The sequence below is a fragment of the Mustela erminea genome, chromosome X (assembly GCF_009829155.1).
Source record: "Mustela erminea isolate mMusErm1 chromosome X, mMusErm1.Pri, whole genome shotgun sequence".
Taxonomy (NCBI): Eukaryota; Metazoa; Chordata; class Mammalia; order Carnivora; family Mustelidae; genus Mustela; species Mustela erminea.
The window spans coordinates 7,633,450-7,651,820 of NC_045635.1; the positions used below are offsets into that span (position 1 = coordinate 7,633,450).

Sequence of the window (18,371 nt, forward strand, 5' to 3'; positions counted from 1 at the left end):
CTCCAGTCTTCAAAATCCACTGCAGATCCTTGCTCTTCTCACAAGCCATCCCTGTGACTACAGGTCACATCTCTTTCTCTTCTCCAACTTCTGGTCTGGAGTGCTGGTTTCCTCCCTTTGTCAACATGAAGACTCCCTTCCAATGTCAAGAATCACCCACCTCAAATAAAGTGATTGGTGATGGCAAATCTGTGACATCTAACATGGCGGGTCTAAGCTGGAGGTTCTTTCCTGGGGCTGCTCGGTACACTCATGGCGGGGAGATTTAACAATTCCTACTGTCCACACTGTGCCCTAAAACAAATGAATCACAATCTCTAGGGGAGGCACTCAGGCATGATCATTCTTCAAGCTCCCCAGGGGATTCACGTCTAAGAACCAATGGCCCAGCACAAACCATTCTGCCCTCTGAGACACACTTAATAACAGGCTTCATATTATTTTTATCCTCGAAGGCCTCCTTCAACAAGTCTGCAAGCTCTGGGAGTCGAGAACATGCCTTCAGATTTTAAACTTCCGCTACTCAAAGTGTGAATCACGGACCAGCAGCATCACAGCAATACCTAGGAGCTTGCTAGAAATGAAGATTTTCAGGCTCTCTGCCGCAGACCTCCTGATTGACAGGGGTTTTTTGTTTTTAACAAGATCTCCTGATGATCTGTAGACACAGCAAGCTTTAGAAAGCATGGGCGTAAGGTATGAAGACACTATCTACAGCTCAAGGAGTAGGACTCTCAAGCCTCAAAAGCAACTCAAATTAAATACGTATTTATTTATGTATTTTTACTTAATTAAATACGTATTTATTTATGTATTTTTACTTCACGGCATCATTATCAACCCTTCTTGGCTGCTCCGTGGCCTGTACCTAGAGGAAAACAGACAAAGTCTTCTCCAAATGTTTTCTGTCCAATGATGCTAGTCTCTGACATCCACAGAGCACCTGGGAGCTCACTTCCCTTCCCCTGAGGTTCTGACACTGACCTATGACCCTGGTCTAGGGCCAGGTTGCTTTGACCTTACAATTCTTAATCTTACGGGGATAGAGAATGGGAGAAGCTAGACAACTGTACAGCTTCAGATGATCTTAGTTTGTAAGCTCCTTCTTTTTCCTAAGAGTAGCAAAAAAAGGTTCCCTTCTTGGTATTTATATGCAAAGAGCATACCTGAAAACCACATAAAAATAACTTTTATCAACTATTCTTCAAAGCACAATATTTCTGTATTTCAACATGCCATATCAAAGTGGAAATTTGGCAAGTCAACACCAGTGTTTTTTTTCGGGTGTGTGTTTTCCAGCTTTTCCCCAGAATACCCATAAAATGTCATAAATGCAGCTTAACAAGGGATTCACAAACAGAAATGCCACTGTGTCTGTCTTCTTGCACGGGGAGGGAAAGAAGTGAGTTCATTAAAATTCTGGTGATGTAAGATCTGCTACGAAGAGAAGCCATTTGCATTAGTTTAAACTAGAATTTATACCTTGACGACAGTTAGAAATCTTGGGAAAATTTAAGGGAGCCCAATTATCTGAAATGAAAAGCAAGACCATAAAATGTCAGCCCATTTAGACAATTTGATCATATTCTTATTCACTCGTGGCTCTTAGGGCCGGAATCCAGGCGAAACGCCTTACTTGAACCAGAATCTGGTCTGATGATAATTGGCACAAAGATGAACTTTTGAAAAAGTGCATTTGAAAAGACGAACCACTTAAAAATTTTTCCTGCTCTGCGGGAAATGGACTGAAGCTGGGTCTTACGGTGCTACTCATGCAACGGTGTGGGAAAGAAGGAGGTCTGAGCAACGTGGAATTCCTTTCACTGCATTTCTCTAAAGAATATAAGATTTTATATCTGAAATAGTTTCAAATGAACACCAGTCTCTCGAGTTCCACATCGATATAAAGGAACAATTCAACATGCATCAATATTTCTGAGACACCGTGGGATAAGACATACCATTGCTACGTACAGCTAAGAAAGACCAAAAAATGCCGTGATTTATATTAGGACATGTCATTGATTACTAAGATGATTCTCAATTTCAGAGATGATAAAATAAGGGGCAAAATGTGTCTTAGAGTTGTTGACATTCAGCAAATTAAAAGCACGACATAAACGACGCTTTCGTGAGAGGACAACAACTCTTCGGCCAAATTTAAGGTTGGGCGTCGCGGTGGCAGCATTGCTTCTGGTTAATAACACAATAATACCCTTGTCGCTGGCTTTGCCAAGTGTTCAGCGCCTCTATATACGCTGTCTGTGTACCAAATGTTTGAGATTAATCCTAAAATCTGGATAAAGCAAAATCTAGTGGTCTTCCTTTCGGGGCAAAATGGCGGCTAAGCACACAGCCTACAGCCCGGCTTGCATTTTATTCGTTGCAAACATGGCTGTGTGAGGAGCCCAGCATGCATTTTTACCAAAAGGATGCTCATTATAAAGAGCAGAAGAGTCAGGAGGGCGTGCCCCTCCAATTTCAAATGGGCACCTAGGCTTTGGTAGAGGTTCATCTTGTGGTTTTGGTGATATGTCACTTGGACTAGTAAGTTACACAAGTTAGATGCACCCAGGTGCAGCCTAAGGGACCCGGAAGGAAGTACAGCTAATCGGGATTCTAGAAGAAGGATCACTGGTGTGCATCAGACTCTTTTGTGCTTCTTGCCAGGGATTTAGTGCCCCCCCCACCCCTTAAACACAGTCAAAGGGACCTCAGGGGGCTAGAAAAAGCCAAAAATGAAACAACACACCTCCAGTTTGTTGTTCAATAAGTGGATTAGGAAACGTGAAGCATTTTCCAGGCAGGTGGACTGACAAGATTTGCCAGAAAGTTGCCAAATGTCCACTTCCAGTCACCCTGTGTGGAATTATGTAAACTTCCCTAATTCTTTAGAAATGAAAGGAGGAATCCCCATGGCAGCTTTAGAAGATGAGCAACTGGTCTACTCACGAGGACTGGGAGGCCTTTCTTCTGAGTAAATAGTCCACCACGTCGGGGTCGGTCTCCAACAGGCTGATCAGGACTTCGTTCTGGAGATCTGGAGAAACCTGGAGGGACCAAATGTTGAGGCATAAATCAAACCATTCGGGGAAGAGGAAAAATATGGTCATGGGCAACTCTACGGTAACATAAAACAGAGCCTTAAAAGTCGTAACAGGACAGAGTGATTTGCCAGTTAAAATCAAACTTACACCAATTCATTCAACCATTTTAATTCTCAGGAAAAAGTGGATAATGACCAAAATGTCATATTCAGTCCGAACTGTCACCCTCTTATGACTGGAGAGGTAGCCTAATCACTTGATACCTCTATTGCTCAGATGAGGTTTTCCTGGCTTTGAATAAGCAAAATATCATGGTTACGAGGGGCAGTGTTCATAATTTACTGTCCAAATGGGGACACTTTCTAGAGTTCCTATTTATAATTAAGCTAAGACGACAGGCATAAATTATAACTGTCTTGGGCAGTTCTGGAACATAAGATTAGTTTATTAAGAGGACAGGCCCTTGGGGTGCCTGGATGGCTCATTCGGTTAAGCGTTCAACTCTTGAATTTGGCTCAGGTCATGCTCTCAGGGTCGTGAGATCGAGGCCCATGTCAGGCTCCGCATTGGGGGTGGAGCCTGCTTAAGATTCTCTCTCCCCCTCCCCCTCTGCACCACGCACTCCCCTCTCTGTCTCTTAAAAAAGAAAAAAAAGAGAACAGGCCCTTGAGCCGGACTGTGTTTGAGTCCCCATTCCATTTACTAGCTGTAGGACCTTCGGCAAGGCATGTGACCTTTTTTGGTCTCAGTTTCCTCATCTGTAAAGTGGAGAGAATGATAGGCCTCACCACAAGGGGTCGCTGTGGTGATCCAATGACTTAGTACCCATTGCAAACTTAGAACAGTAGCCGGTAGTCAATGTTTGAAAAAACTTGCTGACTACTGTATTTGCCCATGTCAGTTGATCACTGGGTGCTCGCCCTCACTCTGTCCTTGCGTCCTGCTCCAACGACAATGAAAAAGGTTTCTCGCTTCAGCATTTGACAAGGCATTTGCTTGAGTTTTGGAGCTGAGTGTCACGTTTCCCTAGGCTCACCCACAGCATATTAGAAGATGGCCTCATAATCCTGAGCCACAATATTGTGTGAAAATGTTCTATGAGAAAAGACTGAATTCAGCTCCAACAGGCTTTCTACTCTACAGATGCTGGTAGCGCAAGTAAAGGAAATTCCAATTATTGAGAGGAAACAACATTTGTGTCTGATTCTCTCACAGAAGGGCTTGGAGACCAGGCTCTTAAAACATGCAGGGACAAGTCTTCAGAGAATAAGCGGCAGGTAGAAGAATCTGCCTCCTGCCTCTTGCAGAACTCAATTCTTCTTGAGCTCTGAGAAGCTGGAAACAATTTTATTAATAAAAACAGGGATGAGAAAGCAACAACAAAACTTTCCTTCCCCCATAAATCTGCTCCTCCCACTTAATCCTGTGTCTTCATTAATGACATTGCCAAACCCTACTCACATAAACTCAAAGTCTGGGTTGCATTCAAGCTTCTCTGTGTCTTCTCCCCTCCCTGTTCAGAACCGGGAGACCTACTTGACTTCAGCTCTGGGAGGCTTGTTCCTTCTTTCCTCTATCTTCCACTCCGACCACACTGATCCAAGTTCAAGCCCTTGTTACCCCTTTGTAGCGGCATCTGTTGGCCATTACCAGCTTCCATTTCCCTCTTGTTGTAACAGTTCTGCCCCAAGTTCCCTCTGAAGAATCAAGTGCTCCCCAACCCTTAGCTCAAGGGTGATGTGTAAGCTGGTCGAAGGCTGCCATCATGCCCCTCCCAGATTCCCGGCGCTGCCTGTGCCATGGGCATGGGACTCCATTCAAGGTCATGAAGAGCCGGGGGAGTGTCCCTGAGGCATCTGAGAAGAGACAACACAGGGCCGGAAGCCACATGGGGGCCTGAGGATTGTGCTGACGCTGGAAGAAACTACAGCAAGAAAAGGAAAGGATCTCTGGATAGCATGAGTCCTAGGTAAACCTATGCCCGAGGCCGTGTTTGCCTGTGGACCTCAAATTCCTTAAACTACTTTGATATTTTGGTTGAAAAGAAAGATACATCCTTCATGGGCCTTTGATGCAACTGCTTGCTAACTTGGACACTGGCTATTTCCTTCACCACCAGTGTCTAATTTCTTCTCTCTGTGGTTGTTCGAGTGCCCTGATCAAGACGTTTTCTCAGAAACCTTTTTATCCCTACAGTGGAAGCCCCCCACTCACCATCTGGTCCCCTGGTGGCCACCCTCTCCTGCTCTCTACTTCAGCAACCACTGAGCTTCTCACTCTGCCCTTTTCCCACCTCATTCCTTTCATTCATTACATAAATATTTGGTGACTGCTTATCGACTGCCAGGCACTGGATGTGGGGATTCAGCTATAAACCAAACAGACGAGAACCCTTGTGTCCTTGAAACTGACAATTGCTATGGGAAGACTGGCATTAAACAAATAAGCAAAGCAAACATAGCGCGGATCACACGGAGATGGAGATGAACAAAACAGGGAAGGGGCAAAGGACTGGGACTGGGGGGGAGAGGGCGGGGCAGGAAAGTGCCATTTAAGTAGGATGGCAGGTCACAGAGCAACTGCCACTTGAACAGAGAACTGAAGTTGATGAAGGACCTGGAGAAAATAATTCCAAGCAGAAGGAAACAAAAATCAGCAAGCTCATGAGTCAGGAGCAGAGAGGAGGCCAATGAGGCTGGAAGGAATGAGGAAGGAGGCGAGCAGTAGGAAGTGGGTCGGGTAGCCAAAGCCAGATGTTGTGGAGTCTTACGGGTCAGGATAAGGACATCTGCTCTCAATCTAGGTGGCTGGGGAGCCACTGCGGGGTTTTGAGCTGAAGACTAATGTGAATTGGCATCGCTGGCTGCTGCACTGATAGCAGATCGCAGGGAAGCAAGGGGTGATGCGGGGAGCGCCAAGAGGGGCTGCTGCTATGTCCAGAAGACAGATGGCAGAGGGTTGGACCAGGCTGGTGAGCCAATGAGGTATCTGTGCATCCTGGAGACAGTGAAGATAGACATGATCGAGTTAGCTACTCTGCTGGCTGGAGAGGGAGGAGGAGAAGAGGAAAGACGGCTTCAACGTTTGGAGCCAGCAGGCACCTGAAGGCACGGGGTTGCCCCTAACACTGACCTGTACAGAGAAGCTGCAGGTGGAGGAGGTGGACGGTCACAGCTGGGAGGGTGGCTTCGCTAGGGTAAGGGAGCGGGGAGCCTGGGGGACATCCAAATGAAAGAGAGATGTAGGAGGCAACTGGGAATAAGGCTCTGGGGTTCAAGAGAGAGGATTGGGCTGGACAGAGAAATTTGGGAGACGCATATAGATGGCATTTAAAGCTCTGTGCCCAAATCCAGCGGCCCCGGGAATGAGAATGGGAAGGAGAAGAGAAGGGGTAGGGTTTTTAGGTCAAGGCTAAGGGTTTCGATTCTCTACTTTATTGATTAAATTGAACATCAAAGGAGTGATAACTTTTATTTTTTTGAGCAACACGACCCAACAGATACACACTATTGTACCAATCTGTAAAAAAAAAAAAAAAAAAAAAAAGTAATGCCTGAAGGGTAAAAATGAGGAGAGAACTCATTTGTGAAAAATGAACAGAAAGCAAAAAATAATATAAGCCAAAAACGTATATCCTGAACACTTTGTAAAAGAAACTTCCATGAGCAAATGAGGAAAAATATTTGTTTTTCATCCAGTTAGTTTAATTTAAAATTTTCTATGCTTAGACACGTAATAAAAAATTTTGTTCCAAACACTAATCTATTCCCACTGAAGAATAAACAACCCTCATGCGTATCCTTTGGAGTGGGGTATCATGGTATTAATTCTGTGAGAGTAGACAGTGTGTCTAACAATAAATTATTAACTTGGGTACACTATTAGAATAGGTTACAGGAAGTATCATTATTTAAAACATAACATTCCATAATGTTCTGTTAAATTATTCCATAATTCAGAGTTTTTAACTCTCTCAACTCGGCTCGGTTCCCAACCAATTATAATCATCGAGGTTTATTTTATGTAGCATACATGACTTTTACTTGCTAACAAATGCAAATAGAAAGGGCCAGGGCTATAAATCTATCTATAGTTTCTTTTTAAAAGGCCCATAATGCCATTCTGGTTTGGAAATGCTCTTTAAAAATAAGTTTAAAGCTATAGCTTCAAAATGTGGATCCATGTACTACAGGAAGGGTAGGTAATATTTTCCTCTGTATTAGCTAAGACTGACTCCAGTGTACATAATCCATTTATTTTAATTAGTTTATTTATATCCCATCTTGTTACAAAATGACTTAAAGCAGCTTTAAAAATTCATATGATAAAACCACATTTGTTTGTTTGTTAAGGAATGGTACAGAAAATTGGGGCCAGTGGGAAAATGAGAGTAGAGAATTTGAAACGATGCCTAGAACTGACTTGTAATATTCGTATAATGGCTTTCAGTGCTGTCTCCCCAACAATCCTTCCAATCTTTGTCTCTATTTGCATGTTTCATTTCCTATTACTTAATACAAATTTCAAACTACTGGCTCAGTTCAATTGGATGAACATTCATTTTCTGTGAAGTTAGGTATGTAACAGAGAAAACACAAGTCAAGGGAATGAACTGATAGGAAACAGGAGCTTACGGTAAGTCAGAAATATCCAGACACATCATTCCTATATATGTTCCTCTGCGGGAATCAGGATGCTGTCAAAAGAATTTCTGATTAAGAGTCGATAGCCCCCGAGGTCCAGGTTTTATCAGCTTTGCTGCTTATAATTCCTTAATGTAAACTTGGATACATCAACAGTCTTCTTTAGGATTCTGTTCCTGCATCTGAAAATCCAGGCATATCCTATCTGTCCCATTTACCTTTATTTAAGCGTGATGAGGATCAAAAGGACCAACAGTTTTGAAAGTACCTTACCAATTGCAAAGAGGTTCAGAATAAGAAATTTTGTTAGAAATAGACAAAATAATTAATAAATAAAATACTTTTAAGAACCAAATAAAAGCAGATAACATGGAGATGGCCAATATTTATTCCACAACTTTTTTCTTGACTCAGTCATCCATCTCTGCCTCTTATCCTGTGCGCTCCTAGAGAAGCATCACTCTCTTCTCCTTTGCTTAAGACTTTGGGTGGGTAACTAAGCTGTGGGATATCCTCTTAATATGTCTCTGCTCCTGACCTCTGCCTGAATTTCTAGAGTTGAAGTTTGTGATCTCTTGGCCCCTCAGCTGTAACGGTCTTGACCAACCCCATGTAGCTTCCCCCTTCTGGTTCCTTCTCTTCCACCAGACCCCAAGTCTTCCGTTGATCACATGCGTGGAAGGTAAATTGCCAGAGGGCAGGGGCGATCTGACTTGTCTGCCCAGAAGTGATAGGGGCTCCCAAGGTTGTAGTTCTCTGTCAGCTAGCCTCTTTCGCAGCACGGGAAAGCTCACGAGGGCCAATCCTGGCCCGGTTGCCCCTCATGGGGGTCCTGAAACCTTTCTTCTCATCAGTGGATGGGACGATGGCGGCAAGAGATGCTGGAGATAACTGGAGTGTCTTGAAGCTGAAGTGCAGGTGAGCCACTAAAGACCCGCCCCTTAGGCTGTTTCTGTGATGTAATAATCCTGCTGTTTGCAGCCATCAGCAGTTGAGTTTTCTCCTCCCAGCAGTCAAATGCTTTCTCCATTATGCCTCTTCTTCCTCTTTGCTCCCTGCTCTTTTCTCTCCGGAAGCTCCTACCTGCACACCAATGACACTTCACTCACTTACTCTCACAGGTCAAAACTGTATTCTTCTAGAACACAAGCTAGGGGCACTTTCCTACCCAATGGGTGCTCAAAAAAATGTCAGAATGGCGACAAATAATAATCAAGAAGAACCCAGAATTACTGGTCTTTATGGCATATGTATACTGGTTCTGCTACCTTTGCGTAGATGCTTCTCTGTGCTTATAAACAGTGCCAGTGTCATGCTCTAGCAAAATCTCCTTCCTATTAATTTTTAGAGTTGGAAAATAAATTTCCTTTCCCAACTGAGGATCATCAGAAATTTTCTGACATGTTCATAAACTACTGTCTCATTAATAGAAAAATGAAAAATGAGGGGTACCTGGGTGGCTTGGTGGGTTAACCACCTCTTGGTTTCAGCTCAGGTCATGATCTCAGGGTTGTGAGATCAAGCCCTGCATTGGGGTCCCAGCTCCGTGTGGAGTTTGCTTTGAGATTTTTTTCCCGACCTCTCTCTCCCTTTCCCTCTGCCTCTGCCCCAACCCCAACTCATGTGTGCATCCTCTCTCTGTCAAATACATACATACATACATACATACATACATAAAATCTTTTTTAAAAAATGAGAAATGAGGGGAGCTTGGCTGGTTCAGTCAGGGGAGCATGTGATTCTTGATCTCAGGGTCATGAGTTTGAGCCCCACCTTAGGCATAGAGATTACTTAAAAAAAGAGAAAAAACCGAAAAGTATGACTCCATAACCAAACACATTTTATCTTTTTTCTTCTGGGATTCTGTACATAGCAAAATAGAAACTAAGGAGGACTGTGAAAAACACACTAGTTTAAAAAAAATCAACCAATTCTGCACATTGGAGTAAAGAAACAAAACCTAGCCCCAGCGCCTTCTTCACTTACAATTTATTGTCTCACATCAAAATCTCTACTGGGTTTTGGTCAACTATGTAGTAAGTTTAGATATTTTCCAAGGGTACCATTTATGGCTGTGTTTATCTGGAGACTCAACTCCTTAGATTTTCATGTGTTCCTTCAAAGCAGAATGCTATTTCAAAAATCAAAAGAACTTTGGACGCTCCTGCTTCAGAGAAAAAATGTAAACACTGCACATACGAAGGAATAAAACTGTCACAATAAAAATCCACCCTATCAAATTAAAAATGAAACCTTGAACGGTCGCCTAGGGTGTAACACTTAACGGTGTAGCTTATTCTATAATGCAGAGAGAGGGCAAAATGGCTCAAGTTTTCTCCATTTACAAACGTTAGTTACTCCAAGTGTTCCATACCAACCCATCCCCTTGCAGAGGACCAGGAAGGAGGCTTCAGCATTGCAAACTCTACCACTTTCCAGCCAAAGCAAGTGGCACCGGAAGTCATGATGACATTTCTATAACTCAACACACGTGTTGACAGAAATCACTAATTTCTTGGGTTGCTCACGGGAGTATAAGCTCAAACATGAGGAGGCCCAGCCTAGAACCTTCCATGTGACTGTTGCCGAGGATGGCTTCACATTATGGGAAGGGGCTCTGGGTGTATCGGAGGGTCGGTAAGCATGAAACTCAACACATTTTTCTCAAGGGCCTGATACGTGCCAGGCAGCGTGTCTGGCAACCGGGGCACGTGAGGGAACAGATACAGTCAAGGAGCCCAGGATTCGCAGAGCTGTGGTTGGAGGAAAACGGGAGGAAGGAAGACGAAGAAAAAGCGAGCAGTCCTCACTCCACCGCGTCAGGCTGAAGGCGGTAGACACTGCACCGGCGCCGGCTTCTGCCCCCTCTGCCTGTGTCACCAGTACACCTGTGTTCTGTCGCTGCGGGCAGGGACAAGGTGAGCAGGCTTCCGCGGGAACACGTGGCCGCTCCTGCAGCCACCCGCCGGCCTGAACATCAAGCGGGTTAACGTCTCTTTGCTCCCCATTTTCAAACTGGCTAACACAGTCTCTTTCTCCCCCGCAAATGGACTCCATAGTCGAGACACCACATTCAAGCACCTTGTCTTCTGGGTGGGGAGGCATCATGCTGTAGAAATAATTCACTCAGTTGCTGCATCACTTGGGCAAACTACCTTGGCTTGCTCTCACGACACGGTGGTGACATTTAGATGAGCTGGTGGTGTTCATCACGACCGGCCCGACCCCTGGTCCGTAAACAGTGGTCCTTTTAAAAAACAGCGATTATATAAACAAAGGAAATGGACATGATATATAATGATCTGGCTATGTTGGTAGCGGCTGCTTCCTTGTGCCAGGACCTGGATCACAGCTTGACTCCCTTTGATTTGGCATGCAAAAGCCGTTTTAAGAACCTGCAGTTTATGTCAGAGAATGAACGGAACATGGAGCAAAGCTTGGCTTCCGAGCTTGGAATCCTCACGTCGGCCTCTGACCCCTGCTCCCAGTGGTTCTCATGAAAATTCCCATGTGCGCGGTGCTGGTCCCCAGCTCGGGCTAACGACCGGGCGGGCTGGGAGCTCGCCGGCGTTCCCACGTCTCCAGTGCACCCCGGGCTGTTCATCAGCCTGGAAGGGTAGCGCCTTCTCCTCTTTCCCTCTCTCCAAAAAAGGAACCCTGGTAGGGATCATTTAGAATCGGCCCTCAGAACGAGCTGACAGTTTTCCCCACTCTGCTCTGAAGCTCTTCTTAATTCCAGGAGCAACGATGAGCTTTCTCTGGGATTGCCAACAGCAGTTACGGAAGCAACAGCTTGCGGGACAACGCGCCCGCTAACGGTTTCGTCGGGGAATGTTTTCTACCTTACAGTGATACCGGGGAGGGTTTCTAGATAGGCAGGAGCCTTCTCTTTTATTTCCAGCGTTCCCCGCGCATATCATTTTATGTTATCTGGTTTTGAAACTGTTGATAGCAGAAATGCAGGGGCAGGATTTAGAGGTGAGGGAGTAAGGGGCATGGGCGCGGAACCAAGCACAAACAAACAGGAATGCATTTCAACACATCATTACTGGGCACCCGTTTGCTCTATGGGACATCGGCGAACTGTATAAACCAGGTGAAATTCCCTGTCCTCAAGTTTACATTCTATTAGGTTTCAATCTGCATCCTAAGGAAATATATTTATTACACAGTGAGCTGAAGGGTGAGAGCAAACCGAACAGTGGGGAAGGAGGGAGGCGTGAGGCGCTGGGACAGAGCGCACGGGGGGCGTCCCCGCACAGCCGACGTGTTTGGGAGTGCGTGAGAGGGGGGCTTCTTATCAATTTCACGCAGTAACACCAGCGATCTTTTCTGTGTGCTTAGTATATGTCAGTTCTTGTCCCAAGGACCTTAAATGTTACTTCTTATTCTCGAAATAATCCTAAAGAGGAGATAACTTCATCTCATTTTGGTACAACAGGAAACTCAAGGCTCATGGAAGCTGAGTATGGGCCCAAGGTCACATAGCAAATACATGGCTGAACAAGGATGTGAACTCTGCAAGTGTGTTCCAGAGCTCATGGTCTTTCCTGCACCTTGGGGGTTTCCCAAGATGTGGTTTCCTTGCTCCTCTGCTGCAAGCTCAAGCTTGAGAGTGACTCTTATAATCTGCTGCCTCAGTTTTCCACAGAGGAATCACAAGGGCTCTGTTATCAGGACCTGTCTCCAGCTCTAGGATTTCCAACCCAGTGGCTGAAAAGCAAACAACCAGTGTGAAAGCCGATCCTAGCCAGCCTCTCAAAGCCTGCGCCAGCCTCTGAATGTAGGCCCCTCTCCTGATGATGGGACAAAGTCAGGCTCTTATCGGGCCTCTCTCACTAAGTCAGATGCCTCTCTTGCATGGGAGAGGCAGTGTCTACACTAGGACATGGAGGACATTATTAATACTCAGAACAAATGTCTGAGTGGTCGCCAGGCCTCTGGGGATTTGCATGACCACTCCATCCATTCTGCCTCCATCCATTCAACTTTCCTGACAAGTCCGCCTTTCTAATGCCAGTGGGGAGCAAGGTCTCCCTTTCGGAGCTCATCAACCCTGCCTCCCCGCAAATCCATGAAATGGCATGATGGCTAACAACCTTCCACCGCTGGGCTTCGGCCATCCTTGCTTGGGATTATTGTGCTCACTCTGAAAGCTTCTTTAAGAAACAAAATGAAACAGCGACATACACCACTGAATTTTTGTCCACCCACACAGACCGGCTTTGCCAATCAGCCAGCAGCTTGAGGATAACCAACTAGATTCTGAGATGCCAAATATGCCAAGAGAACCCACCAGTGATAAGGTTCATTTTCTTTTGTGCTTTCTAGAAATAAAAGAGGTAAAGTCAGGGCGAGGGCACAGGACCGTGTAGATTTTAGAACTAGAAGGGAACTTGGTTTTCATTTGTTCTAACCTTGCCCTCTGATACCTAAAGAAGCAGGCATCTCAGAAAGTTGATGTGGAGCAAAGAAAGGACTAGAGCAAAGCTTCCTGATTCCAGAGCCGGTTTGCTTTTTACTGACCTTGGCTTGGGATCTTCATCTCACCTCTCCTCCCTTTTGTCCCCTCCATACGTAATTCCCATTATATGTCTAGGAAATCAAGAATGCTTGTATTAATTTTAACTTACTCTGGAAAGGCATCCTTAATTCCTCCAAGTCTAAACTTTTTCATATGTATACAGAGTAAAAATTAACAATACGGAAATCGTATGTTCCAGAACTACCACCAATTTATTCATTAATTCAACCAATAGCTTTTGTGTTTCTACTGTGTGCCAGGCACAGGGGGGATGCAGTGAAGAAAGCAGGTGGAAACGGGCACAAATTCATCCTGTCGCAGAGCTCGCATTCCAGTGGGGAAATACACAACAAACGAGAGAACTTAGTAAAATCCTGTATTCGTAGTGATGAGTGCCATGGGGAAAAAGCAGGGAGAGGGACTAGGAAGTGAGGGGGTGTGCACATGGAGGTGGTGGCGGGGCTGTATTTTAGACCAGGTGGCCAGGAAAGGCCTCCCTGAGAAGTAAAGACCACAGTTGGGTTGTGGAGCACAAATGTAAGCTACTACCCCAGAGACCCCGGGCATCAACATCTCCCAAGAAGAGCAAGCGAGGAAAATGCTGGAAAAGGTGGAACCGATGGATTGATGTTCTTCTGCTGTTTTCCATAGTCCGGGCAGCAGGAAACGGCGGCCAGGAAAGGTTGTGTTGGTATCCGCATGGAAAAGAAATGCCTGATGATTTGTGGTCTCATCTAAAGAACTTTGCTTAGAATATGGAATTTACAGAACAGAATTCAGATTGGTGAGAGGTATTATTTTGTTAAAAAAAAAAATCCAGAGAGCATGAAGTCATGCCAATGCTACTTGGCAAGATGACATGAGACTTAAAACTTGAAGAAAATGGTGAAAAGTTCAGTTATTTGATTCATCTTAATATATAGTTAATTATGAGGGTTTTGGCTGAAGTGTGAAATTTACACACAGGCAATGACTAATTCCATATTTTCTGAGAGTTCATTGTTTGCAAACAGAACAGCGCTTCAGGGACTCAGAGGGGAGCAAGACACCATTCTACCTCAGTGAACTTTCCCACTGTGTGTAAATCCATTTTCTCTTCTTCCTGGGCATCCAGCAGGAATCCGTTTTCCCAGCTTCCCTTGTTGTTAAGCATGGCCTGTGTAATGGGATTTGAGTGGACGTGATGGATGCCCTTCTAGGTACGGCCCGTAACATCCTAGGGGATCACAGCATCTCAAGATGCCAGGAGTTCAAGACCCTAAATCATTAGCTGCAAAGCTGTCTGACACGCGTCTGATTACACTTCACATCAACAAGATCTTGACGTCTGTTTGTCCTGAAGTCCTGAGATTTGGACCAGCTCATGTTGCCCAACCAACGAGATTCTTAATGAACATTAACATAGACTCTTAGAGCCTGCAGAAAGCTTTCACGTATCAAATGATTCTGGGAAGCACCCTGGGAAATAGGGTGTACTTTTAACCTTTCCATTTCACAAAAGCCAAAATCGATGTTTGCTGAGCACTGAAGTCCTTGGTCATGATCACACAGGTAAGACGCAGAGGGCAGAGTGTAAAGCACCGGCTCTCAAACTGACAAAAATACCATAGGCGTGGAAGTAAATCTCACGCAGGGCATTTGATCAATGCAGACACAATACTAAGGGGTTGCAAAAGAGGGAACTGACACGCTCGGCTGAAGCGGCCACACGAGGCTCTAGTGGAATAGGGGAAGATTTATGGTGAGCGTTTGCAAATTGACAGGAGAAATGGGAGAGGAAACATGGAGAAAGTTCCTGTAAATTCTGACATGCGATATGAGTGGCGAACAGAAATAGAAGAGGCTTGGCATCTGTTCTAATGTTTCAAGGGAAGTTGGAGCAAGCAGTGCAGTTTTTTGAAGGAAAACAGGAACTTGTAATTCAATACAAATACAAAAACTATTTATTGAGTGCCTGCCAGATGGAGGGCCTTCCAAGAGTGTACAGAGGATACAGAGAGAAGATAACAAGAGCACAGCCCATGTTTCAGATGCATTTAGAAACCACTCAGGGAACTAGTCATAAACGACTGTAACACAATGTTGAGTAAGATAAATATCAATAAGAAGAGTGATGGGTTTTAAGGGACAAAGAAGTGACATGAGAAGGACATGGGAGAGAGAGGTGAAGCTTCATGGAGGAGGTAAGATGTCAACGTTGACCTTGGAGGAGATGCCGTCGACGGGGGGTCGTTATGGATTACGTGAATTTGGGAGGGCCACAGATAACTCCCAAAAGAAGGATGTTATCAATATTTTGAGCAGGGACCTCTCTTTCTGGATAATTAAATCACTCCAAAATGTGGCCATGGTCTAGGGGACAACAAAATGCATTTATAACTTGGGTATGTTTGTTTAAACGTGGGATCACCAACTTCCAGTGACACCACAGCTCTGTACCTTTCTAGTTCCATTGAAACTGCCTGGCTTCCAGTGAATTCGGGCAACGACTGGCCCTGCAGACCAGAGATGGTGTGAGTGAGTTTGGGTCTGCAGCCCAGCAGCCCCACGAGGCAGCTTACCGAGGTGTCCTGCCTAAGGAGAGCCACTTACCATGAACAGGGCTTCGTAATTTTCAATCATTTTCTGCACCACAGCGATGATGGCTGTGCTCTCCTCAGCCCGGGCTGAGCTCTGGACAGAGAATTCTTTGTCCGATGATTTCTGCTTGTGCAGCAGGTTGGGTCCAAATATGGTGGCCAAGTTCAGAGAGGTCATTTTGTTCCCAGTGACCTGTAAGAGTGGACGACACAAGGATTGGTGTTATTTTTGCTTTTCAAACTGCTGGGTGGGTTGGTAATCAAAGGGACCTTTTTCCTTTCCTTCCCCCCCCCCCCCCCCCGGCAAGGACTATATCACCTTTGGCAGAATCCATGAGGAGCACTGTCACTTCCCTTTTGTTTCATATCTTGGATTGACTCTCATAGCTTAGTGGTCATTTCGATAGCATATTAAGTATAATTTTACATCTCTAAGTTATCCGTTGTGAAACTGGTATTTATAAAATGTCTTCCCTGTCTGCATTCACGCACCCATCCATCCAACCAACCACTCGTCCCTCCATCTGAGCCAGCCAGCCTTCCGCCTGTCCTGGCATCTATCAGCCCATCACCCCTCTATGAAATCACCCACTCAGGGCCTACCACAGGCTACACCATTTTTGTGGATTTGAATTATTTAAAATTTTCCCAATAATGACCACAGTACAGTCCTTATTTTATAGAGGTCACTTTCTAGAGGGGAAGTAAACATATCAGTTACAGGGATTGGGTACAAAGTATGAAGCTATCAACTCTGGCGGCCCCAGGGACATTTCAAAGACGTGGTGATATTTGCACAAAACCATGAAAGAGGAATGGAGTTGGTTAGGCCAAAAAGCAGAGGAGCTGAGGCAAGGGACGATTTCACAGTAGGAGGAACACCGTATGCTACAACAGAAACACGTAAACTACATCCAGGTACCCCCAACCCCCGCCCCCCGGCAACAGCATCACAGGGGGTTCTGCGGGAAAGGTGGGCAAGGGCCATGTCAAGGTGTCCCCTGTGGGCAAAACTGCCCCTGGTTGAGAACCACTAGGCTAGGCAACTTTTTCTTTCTCTTGTCGGTATTAGTTGCAAATCTAGGAACACAGGGATACGTGTGGGGACTGTGGCTGTTCGGTGGGGCTCCTTGGTCTGGGAAGACGTGCGGAGCCTTTGAGAGGCACCTGGGTGCCCAGCATGGAATTCAAGAGTCCTGATTCACAGCCACAAGAAAGACTCCTGGTCCCACCCTTGTCCTGGGGAGCCCTGAGCTGGAGCTGGTGGCAGCCCAGGCCTGCGATCCTGGCATGGCACACGGCAGGTGCTATTTTTAGAAGGTGAGCCTGTTTTTTAGGCCTCCTGCCAAGCGAAATGCTTTCACATGTAAACACTGGGCATTTTCACGGAAATACTCTTTATCCGTAGGACTGTTTGATTATTTTTCTTCTGCATTTTACTTCATGGATATAAAAGTTGCCATTTTTTCATTTGCTTTTTCCTTTCTCTTCCTGGAAATTTACGGCTGAGGATAAAATCAACTATGTGTCATGTTCAAATTCATCCCTTTGGAACTTAGGCTTTTGGAGCGCTTCCCTCTACCCCCTTAAAGTCGTATCAGGGTTTTCCTATTTTTTTTTTTCAACATTAACAAATAGGAGATTTTGTTTTCCTTTAAAAGAATGTTTAGCACAAGGACAGTCCAAAACTCTGTTTCCGTTCGCTCCTTCCCCTGTTGCTATTCTGGGAACGCAATCCAATCCGTCCGTCCTAGAACGGCAGGGAGAGTGCAGCTGGAGACCGTGCTGCTGTGGCTTGTTAATGCTTTCTTTGCTGGGTTGTGATTTGTTTTTGTTTTACTGTGCTTGAGACTGGAAAGGGGACTCGCTCGAAGACAGCCTCCAGCCTTGCAGCCCGTGGTCCAGCTTCTACCTCTACGGGGGTCTAGGTTACAGCACGTGCCCTTGGGGGCAGCTCATGAGCTAATTATGAGCCAGCCAATTAAACCACCGATTTTATCTTCACTAAATAAGCATCCCAGAGCCTTTCTAAACCTAACAGGAATCGCTCGCATTGATTATCAGTCTGGCGTGCATGGTCACCGGACTAGGAACTTTCCATAGGCTGTTTCAGTTCTTTTGTGCTATAAGCTGGGGAAGCAGCTGGGCTGTTGTCCTTTTTTTTACACCCAGGGAAGTGATGCCCGGAGCCCGGAGCCCGGGGTGGGGGGAGTGGAGGAGCCAGCCCCAATCTTCCCCATGAGCCGGCACCTCCCCCTGGTCACAGCATGGGGCAATGGGAAAACTAAACTTTAAAGCAAGGGCTGGGATTGGGGTGGGGAGGGCGAGACTCTGGTCCTGCTCCAGTTCCAAAGCCAACCTCCCACTTCCTGAAGGTCTACACCTCAGAGATCAGTAATCCTAATTTTATGCCGGTGGCTCTTAAAGTCTTTTCTGCCTCGCAGACTTTGTGAAGAACTGAGGGCCGGCTATGGACTCTCCCACCAAAAACGAGCATATCCACACCACATTTTCTGCAATACCAGAGCAATCTCAGACAACCTGAAAATCCACTAGGGTTTTTTTTTTTTTTTTTTCC

The 18,371-nt window shown here is 45.4% G+C and overlaps 1 protein-coding gene across 1 annotated transcript in view; it reads right to left on the reverse strand.

The window, feature by feature from the left end:
* The window catches only part of ARHGAP6 (Rho GTPase activating protein 6), a 249,737-nt gene that overhangs the window by 15,054 nt on the left and 216,312 nt on the right, over window positions 1-18,371 (reverse strand). The window contains 2 exon segments of the mRNA XM_032330164.1: window positions 2,953-3,050; window positions 15,807-15,986. Coding sequence (XP_032186055.1) covers window positions 2,953-3,050; window positions 15,807-15,986 — 278 coding nt within the window.